The sequence below is a fragment of the Trachemys scripta genome, chromosome 23 (genome assembly GCF_013100865.1).
Source record: "Trachemys scripta elegans isolate TJP31775 chromosome 23, CAS_Tse_1.0, whole genome shotgun sequence".
Taxonomy (NCBI): Eukaryota; Metazoa; Chordata; order Testudines; family Emydidae; genus Trachemys; species Trachemys scripta.
The window spans coordinates 15,912,599-15,922,152 of record NC_048320.1 but is presented as its reverse complement, the minus strand read 5'-3'; the positions used below and the strand labels follow the sequence as shown (position 1 = coordinate 15,922,152).

The following is a 9,554-nucleotide window of genomic DNA, read 5'->3' as shown; positions in this document are numbered from 1 at the left end:
TCACAGTTTCTGGCAGTCAGTGGTTTAGGGACTCCTGGAACATGGGGTTGTGTCCTGGGTCAACTTGGCTAATAGCCACTGATGCACCTATCCATGCATTTACCTGATTCTTTTGCAACATTCCAGTCTAGTGGTGGTAGATGAAGTAACTCATCACACAGTGTGTCTGCAGTGCTTTGGGATCCTTCAGAACTCCATGGGCTATACAAATGGGAGGTATTATGATGTCTAAAGTAAGTTGTAGCCAACTTGTCTGTTGTGCAGAATCCATCTGCACCTGCACATCTACAAACTGCATTGTCCTGAAGAAAAATGATTTCTGGAAAAACACCTGCCTTTGAAATGGCTCAGTGCTTGGAGTGGATGTGAATCTCAGGGTTTAGCAGTCATTGCTTTGAATATTAGAAAAAGTTATTAATGAAAGTGAATCACAGCAGATTGTGTGTTTATAGAGGGAAAGGAAACAATAGTGCAGGAATGTTTATGTAACCATCCAAATAGAATTGGTTGGCGACACTTCTTATCAATGAATGGTTTTCTGATAAACTCTGCACAAAAAGTTTCATGCATGAAGGAAACAAGGAAAACTATGTGGCATCCTTCCACATAAATAGAAGGGAAACAGAGAGGTGGTGGAAGGGGGAAGGAGATATTAAGGAAGAGTGATTACATGCAACATCAGAAACTACTGCTCTTAGATTCTCAATGGGATATTTGGGAAGGGAAGATTCTCTGAGTGAGACTTGTAAAACTGCATAACTTTAGGTGAGAAAGAGATTAAAGAGATATTTCCACAATATATGGCAGGTGCTACTGAATCAGAAACGGACCATCATGTACCGGGGCACATTGTTTAAAGCCCATCCACCTTATTACCACGGTGAAACCTGAACTATACACATACATACGTGTGAGTGTGTGTGTCCTTTCCAATTCATTCTGTCATGACGCCATTCTTTTCAGTGAGGTTACACCAGGGATGAATTTGTCCCAAATATTTGATGTATTAACTTCAGCAACACCTGTTTTCCTTGTTAGGCTAGTAGGACTGTCAGAATGGAATTCACGTCTTAAGTGATGCGTCCTAAGTAGGTAGGGAGAGACAGACAGACCCACCTGTTTTGGCTGTTGACTAGGTAGGACAAAAAGCAATGCAGTTGGATAATGAAGGTTGCTGTTGACACTCCGAACAACAATTTAAAGAGTGGAGTTCAGTTATACCCTTTGCATCTGTTATAAATGAAATAGTTTCATAAGGCTGAGTTGGTCCAGGAACAAATTCTGCAACAAACAGTGCAGTATGCAACACAACCAGGCTTCCACACACAGCTGCCCTCTTGAAGCAAACAGCTCTTTCTAAATGCTCATGGTGCCCCATTACCGTAGCTAAGCACTTCTCAGACATTAACATATATCTTCTTACAACACCCCATACGATAGGGAAGTATGATTGTCCGCAGCTTGCAGATGGAGAACTGAGGCATAGAGATGATGTGACACACGTAACATCACACAAGAAATCTGTACCAGACCTGGGGTTTGAACACGGTTGTCCTGCGTCTCAATCCTGTGCCTTAACCAGAAGATTATTTGTCATCTCTTATACGCAGAGCAACCATGGCTTTTAAACAACAGTTTACCCACACTCTTGTATCTAAAAGTCAGCAACCCTCTCATGGCGATAAGTGCCAGTAACAAAGGGCAGTGTGTCTAAAAATGTGCAATCAACCCAAAGGCAAATGCAACAAGAGAGAAACATCCCATCAAGCTGTACAGTGTGTAGATTCTGGCTCCTTCTCCCTGCTGTTTGTTTATTGTATAGCTTAAAAAATAGAAAAAGCACAGACTATTTTAGGAGAAGTTATTAGGAATCCTCGTCTTAAAATGGTGGGAAAACCAGGAGCCAAAGAAACAAATATGGAAGGAGAAGCATTTTTTAATTGTGAAAATATTTGTTCGGCCTGGGATGAGCTGCAGACTGATGAGTCTCCCTGCAGATATGGCTATCAGTCGACACTGGTGCCTGGCAGAAGAATGAAGCAAGGGACAAGTTTTCAAGTGTGTGGATAAAAGTTGTAGAATGTTTTGGAGAAACCACCCCGCCTCCCCATGTCACAAAGACAGATCTGGGATGAATGAGTTGTCTGGCCCTTCCCACTTTGTGAAGTCATTGGCTGCTTGGTTCTAAGAGGGATTTAAAAAAGGAGAATAATTTGCCTTTGCCTGGGATTTGAGACTGTGAGAGTGCTGAAAGGTGAATCTCTGGGCTGCCACTATGCAGATCTCTTGGGCTGTGTGCTCTATCTGTGTCCTGATCCAAATTGCTGTACGCTCAGTAGAAGGGTGGCAAGTGTTTAAAAATGATGCCACAGAAATCATCCCTGAGCTCCCTGAAAATACAGAAACACCAGTGGAGCAGACTAACAGCAACAACAACACAATGAACCAGGCAAAACACGGGGGAAGACAGCCACAGCCGTCTCTGGATCCGAACGGTAAGAAAAATAAATGTTATATTACAGCCTCAGAACCTAACAACCTAACAACTTCCTGTGGGGTTTTCTGTTGCCATGCATGAGCACATAGTGATGAACTAACACTGGATGAAGTGCTGTAGAGCTAATGCTGTAGTGATAACAAATTCAATCTCCTGTTTGCCCTTCCCAGTGTTTGCCATGTCGTTTCTTAAACAGAGACAAGTAATAGTGGTTATTATCCATCAGGGAAATAAGATATTATCTAAATCTAACAGTTTCACATCTACTTAATTATCTATTGGTACTTATGTGGCCCACTGCATAGTAGTATCTCAATGTCTGTTCTGTTACAGAAGTTCTAGTGGCTTTTTTACAACTGCAGGTGGAGTTTAGCACTGTAAAATGATCAGAAATAAATCCATCTAAATAGCTAAGGAGCTATAATGAGAGCAGCTGCAATGTGGCGGTGTGCGACACTGAGCTGGCCTGGGCAAAAGATATTTTTACCATAGCAGGACTGGCCAGTAATATTAGTGACTGACATGATTTACTGCTGTCCTCATGCTGTAAACACGGTGAGCAGGTATCTGGGGGAACCCGTCTTCCTTTGAGAACAGAACAGGGCAAGGGCTGGGGAAGGAGGTGATAATGAGAGCATGGTTAAATATTCTTAGAGGAACACCCCAATTATGGTTGTTAGCTCAGATGTTTGATTGTGCTGAGCTGTGCTAGAGAAAGGTGCTGCTCTTAGTGTCTCATGGGCAGACTCCAGCAGGCAACATAAGCCTGTTATTAGCAGTTTAAAGCTTTCACAGAGGGAATCCACAACTGAATGTGATCAGTGGGAGGAGCATTTATTCTTCTGGGGGCTCTCTGTTCTGCAGAGCTGCAACTTGGACTGATACTTTAAATAGAACCAACAACATCAGGAGGCATCCCGAAAGAAACTCAGCATGGTACCAGGGCATTTGGCTAAAGATCCGACAGCACCAATGGCTCAGAAATGCAAGTGCTTGGGCTGGGGAAGGGGAAGAGAATGGTCAGGGGAGTTGCCACCAGCATTGCCAAGAAAAAAAGAGTTTAAAAGTGAATTCCATGCTGGCAAAAGGTGCCAGATTGATCCCTACAGACTGAAATGTGTTTAGTCCCAGAGCAGATGGACTGGAGGGTAGAATTCCCACACCCACTGTGTGATTAAGGGGAGATTAAAGGTGAGAAGGGAATTAAGTCTCCAGTCAGGGTCCATTCAGTTCCTGGCCTCTGTGCTGAGGCTATCAGGAAGAGAACTAAATCATGCTGTCTCTGAGGGTTCTCTAGGATGGTGGTATGTGCTGGTTTGGGAACTGGACTGAGACCCCCAAACTTATCACAAACATGGGGCCAGAAAATTTTTAAAAACACAAGCACCCCTTTTCTTTTTCTGAATGGGGTCAAATTCAGAGGTTTTAATAACATCCCAGCATCGTGACAGGGCACAATTCCCTCCTCCCAGCCCCTCCCTGCCACAGTCCCATGGAATGCTCCTGCCCAGGTCCAGCATTGGCTGCCCTCCTTAGCAGCAGACCACGTAGCAGATCCCATATCTTCAAGGGAGGAATTTGTCTTGCAGTTGGGAAGAAAGTTTGACTTTTGGGAGTGTCTCTCACTACCTTAGAATTGTGCAGTCTGCCTCCCTGCCACCTATGGGAACACTTAAGACTCTGAGGGGAGATTTTTATTTCATGACCCCTCAAAGAGACTTGGGGGTTCTCTCGAGGAATGCCATGCACTTGTATAGCTGCATTAGTGTCTTTAGTGGAGTAGGGTCGGGGTAGGTATCAGAGCCACAGTGCAATAGATGTTGTCCCTACCAGAAATGAGGCTACCTGAGACTAGCACCGATGTGGCATCATGTGGGATCAGCGTGCATGTAACATGGACGGATGTGTGTCAACAGAAGCAGCGACATGTCTGAGGCATGTGCCAAGGTGTCTAATATAGCAGTATGTATGTGCCCCACTGCTGAGCTGGCATTAAGACTACCCGAGTCAAAACTCAATTTCTTAAATGCTCAGGAAGTGTGTGAGTATAAAAGATCTGATTAACCTGTCTCACTAAATCATACAGGGTCTCAGTATCAGCATGTTAATCACAATACTAGACCAAAAAATGTTTAATCTGGTAAATGCAGTCTTTAGAATTGCTAAAATATGAAGCTGCAAAATCTATATTTGCATGACTATAGCCCCCTCCCGACTACTCCTGTGTGTAAAGTTAAGCTTGTGCAAAGTGTTTACAGAGTTGGGGCCTAAGACTGAATGAATAGACATACAGTATATCCAGAAAGCAGATCTCTGCTGGGTTAAAAAAAAATGCTCGTTCTGTAGCATAGGGGGAAATCCTTAAAAATTCACTGAGAGAAACATGAGTCTAAAAAACATTACACCACTAAGAAATTCAGAATTAAAGCTACTAGTCTCCTTTGGTGGCCTTAGCAGAGATGTGCCTTTTTCACAGCAAGGAGAATGGATGACAACTGCCTTCTCTTTGGTTTTCCACCTTTGTAGGTTTTTGTCACAATTAAATTCTCGTTTGTGCTCCATGCATTTCTTTTGCTTAGACGAGAGGAATAAAATGTGTTCAGATAGATGAAGTTCAATACCTTATTTGCTAAACAGTCTTCACAATCAATCTGCATACATTCCAAACATGTGTAGCTAAGCACATTGGTTGAACAAAGACAGAAAGAAACCCTCATGGACAGGGCCGGCTCCAGCATTTCTGCCGCCCCAAGCAAAAAAAAAAAAAAAAAAAAGCCGCATTTGGCGGCGGCAGTTCAGGGGCAGGTCCTTCGCTCCTAGAGGGAGTGAGGGACCTGCCGCCCCCGAATTGCCACAGGTGCCGCCCCTCTCCCTTGGCCGCCCCAAGCACCTGCTTGTTAAGCTGGTGCCGGCCCTGCTCATGGAGACAGTGCTCTTTCCTGTTCTGATGATAAATGCATCTGCAGCATCAATTATTTAACTGGAAAGTTCTTTGCCTATGAAAGGAGCTTTTCTAAATCCTTAGAGCGAAAATCTCATATTTTCTACTGTGTCCCTTGCCTCTGGCAATCTATTAAAGCACAAGCAAAAGCCTGGTAAGGTTTCTAATTTGGCAGAAGATGCCTCTGTCTGACTGAAGGAAATGACATGGATGATGTGGGATTAGAACAGAGAGTGGGAGGTCAGGAATGCCAAATGAGTGGTGAATTAATGGGTTTTCCAAGAGGTGGGAACTCCATCCTTAGTCACAGTTCCCATCTGCTAGTTTCCTTATTGTTCTTGTTATTAGTCATGTGACACTACAAGGGACTCTGGAGACCAGAACAAGGAGACCTGTAACATGTCTGATGCTGGTCAGAAACCTTTGCAAGGATCCATGGCCCTTTACAGAAAATAGAGGGGACAAAGTCTGCACTTGTTCACACCTGTGCAGGCCGACTAAGTGAGGGTGGAGTGGCAGAAGTGCAGGCAGAATTTGGCTATAAGAATTTTTATTTCGATTTTCACCAAAACTTTGGACCAGGTTTTGCTCTTGCTTACTCCAGTGTAAATCCAAAGTGAGCAACTGAGATCAATGGAGTTAAACTAATATAAATGAGAGAAGGTTTTTAGCCCACAGGTGGCTTGAAGGGGCAGAATCTGGGTCTGTTGGTCCTCTATTGCCCTCCTGCAGCTCACCTCCAGTGACTCCAGTGGTGTTACTCCAGAACCGCGCAGGTGGAAATGAGCAAAATTTAACCCTTAAACATCTTTATTTCTGCCCAGAAAGGTCAATGCTTAGGGCTGTTCTGATTCCTGCCTCACTTCCTGCACATCCTCTTTGCTTCCTTTGTAGCTCACGTGTTTTCCCATGCAGCACCTGATATGCCTTTTTCCTACACGGCCCTGCAGGTTTTAATCTCTTGTTTATACAACACTGAGCTGCAATATCCCCTGTAGTACTGGGGTGTTTGGATGCAGGGTTTGGTGCAGAGCCAGCTCTTATTGTTCAATTTCTGAATGAGAGAGAAACAGATGCTTCTTTATGCCAATACCAGCCTCTCTCCTGCCTGGTGTGCAGCTTCCTGGGTAGGAGAGAACTTTACCTGACATTTCCAGGTGATGCTCGATCGACTCTAACCATCTCCTTGGGGGCTTTATGAGTACAATTTTGGATAAAAATGTGCTGGTTTAAAGGTCCTGGAGCTGGATTTCAGCTGCAGCATGAGGCTAGAGGCACGATGAACATGAAGGGATGGAGATGCCTGTAACTAGTTTGTTTTTTCTTTGCAGATGCCTCAGATTTCAGCTGCAGGGAGCTGCGCTACACACGGTATGTCATTGATGGGCCCTGCCGCAGCTTCAAGCCCATAAAGGAGCTGGTCTGCTCAGGCCAGTGTTTCCCCTCCCACCTCCTCCCTAACTCTATTGGCAGAGGAAAGTGGTGGCGCCAGAATGCCCTGGATTACCGCTGCATTCCCGCGCACGCTCGCACTCAGCGCATCCAACTGGCCTGCCCCCAAGAAGAGACTCGGACTTACAAAATCCGAGCTGTCACCGCATGTAAATGCAAGCGCTACACTCGCTACCACAACCAGTCTGAGCTGAAGGACTTCGGGAAGGAAACCATCAGGCCTCAGAAAAACAAGAAGCCTCGTCTCTCCAGAGCAAGGGGCAGCAAATCCAACCAGCCTGAACTAGAAAATGCCTATTAGAAGGTCCCTTCTGAGGGGTACCGCCCAACAGCTCTGGATATTTTGCATTTCATCAAATGGCAGAGACAGACAGGCCACAGAGTAAGGTTCTGAATGCAGTGGAATCCCATTCCTCCTGCAACGCTAGGACAAGGGCTCGCATAGTCAAAACCTATCAGATTCTAACAGCTGTGGTCTGATGAAAGAGAGAAATTGAGCTGGTGGGAGCAGCACCTAAATTCAATCTGAAAGGAGAGTTAGCCTGGGAATTTGCATGGGGTTTTGTGGTGTGCACACTGAGGAAGGCAGAGGAAGCAAAGGTATTATGGTGACTGTTCCATATATTACACTTTGCAAGAGGTCATTATCCTTACTTTGTCCAAACAGAGCCTTGAAAGCCCTCTCAAAACCACTTCAGGCAGGACAAGAACTAGAGTAGGGAAACAACAGGAGAAGAGTCAGCAAGCTTTGACTGAGTTTTAGGAAGCAGCAATAGCAGACTAAGGAAATTCAAATGTTTTAGTGAAAGAGAATAAAGTCCTGCCAGATTTCTGCATGCCCAAGTAATTTCCTTAAATGAGGAGAAACATGAGTCAAACATGAAATTTGTGATCCCAAAGTGCAAGTATAAATGTGAATCTGAGCCATTCCATATCTTTACTCTTATAGTACAAGACTCAACAGATTTAAGGTTGAGATTTGACACCATCAGAAATGACTTTGGGATATTGAAACCAATCCTGCTCAGTTGCTGGAGAATGAGGCAGATGGGGTTTGGGAGGCCCCTCCCAAACCCCATAACTCTATGATGTTCATCTTTTAAACAGATATATGGAGAGCCAAACATATTTTTCCTAGAGTTTTTCAAACTACTTCTAACACAGCTGAGTAATTTACAGTGAGGGCCAATAGGAAGGATACTGAGTATTTGCCTTACTCCTCCAAAAGCAAAATTAATGTTAGCATCAGAGCTGAGATGTCAGCTTTTTATGTTCTCTGTTCTGCAAAGTTTGGATCATCTGACCATATGCTCTGTTTTGCTGGACTGGGCATGGCAGGTTCTGAGGGTAAGGTGCTGGTTCCATATTAGCGTGAGCCTATGCTAATTTGAAAACCAGTGAACTCCTTCGGAGAAGTCTTGGCTATGTGCAGTTCAGTTTGACAATGTCTTTCCTTTTAAATAGCTTCACACCATTCATACATGTGTTTGTGTTTTTACATTAAAGGGTATTATTGGAAAGTTAATATTCAAATGCTGTACATATGCTTTAGGACTGCAAACCGTAGTATCACATAATACAAAATTTGGATGGAAAATAATTCCTTGCTGTTCTTATTTTCTGTGTAGAGTTGACGTAAAAATCTTCTAAGATGTGAGTTTAAAACTTTGGTAGATTTTGCAACTATTTTAAGTGGAACCAGAATCTAAATGTGAAAGCTATTGTTTCAAAGAGTAAGTTACATATTTATTTTCTCATGTAAATTATTTATGCAAAGTTTTTTCTTGTAGAGAATGAGAAGTAATACTGCTTGCAAAATGTTAGTCTGTTATTTCAGATTTTAAATATATTGTTAATAAAGTAGTGACAATGAGTAATTACAGGAAAGACTTGTGTTAATTTTTAAGTCACAGTGCAAAGAAAGCCTGATGCAAAGCTACTGGGATCTGGTTCTCATAGCCGCAGTGAAGTCCATTACGAACAATCAGTTCAACATACCCTGCAATCTAAGAAGCAAATTCTTCAGTTCCCAAGAGTGGCAAAGCCTACGTGTGCTCCATTTAGTGCAGCACAGTTCTCTATCATTGTAGTCCTCAGTCAGCTCCCTCTAACAATTCACAACACAGAACAGGGTCTGGCTCCAGCCAGTGAACCACACTTCTCTGCCCTAGAGCATCAAGGTCTTGAATCTAGTTTCACACATTATGACCTAGGTCACTACAGAAATGCAGGCCTTGAGCTGCTGTCTCCAGTACACCATACATCTCGTGGAGAAGCACAACGTGGGCAGTGAAGTAGTTCAGTGGTGTTTCAATCTACTTTAATTCTCTTCCTCCTCAGGGAAGGAAAGGCTCTGCAGAATTCAACCGCCCTCCAACTGGATGGTGCCTCCTGGCTCAAACATTCACCAGCTGATAGAGCCACCAAAAAAACAGTAAGGCCATGAGCTTTCAAGTTGTTCCAAACTCTCTCATTGTGAAAATGGGGAAATCCCTTTGCTTAAATAACCAAGCAGCAATTGGCTTTCCAGTATTTCTGGATACGGTGTACTCGCGTCTGCCCTCACTTCTGCACGTCAGCCGCCCTTAAAGAATATGGGAGTTGCTGCTTGCATCCATGTAACTGAAGGCCTAGAGTACATCCGATTTGCATGTCCATTCACTG

The 9,554-nt window shown here is 43.8% G+C and overlaps 1 protein-coding gene across 1 annotated transcript; it reads left to right on the top strand.

The window, feature by feature from the left end:
- The first annotated feature begins 2,127 nt into the window (after positions 1-2,127).
- Positions 2,128-8,770, top strand: SOST (sclerostin). Its single transcript, XM_034756239.1, has 2 exons — positions 2,128-2,495; positions 6,770-8,770. Exons 1-2 carry the CDS (start codon positions 2,276-2,278, stop codon positions 7,189-7,191), a joined length of 642 nt encoding a protein of 213 aa, XP_034612130.1. The 5' UTR covers positions 2,128-2,275; the 3' UTR covers positions 7,192-8,770.
- The last annotated feature ends 784 nt before the right edge of the window (positions 8,771-9,554 follow it).

What these genes read in the sequence shown, in the direction of transcription:
- SOST (XM_034756239.1), top strand. Translation starts at nt 2,276, where the DNA reads ATGCAGATCTCTTGGGCTGTGTGCTCTATCTGTGTCCTGATCCAAATT. An exon ending in GCCGTCTCTGGATCCGAACG is followed by an intron (nt 2,496 to 6,769) that starts GTAAGAAAAATA and finishes TTTTCTTTGCAG; the next exon opens with ATGCCTCAGATTTCAGCTGC.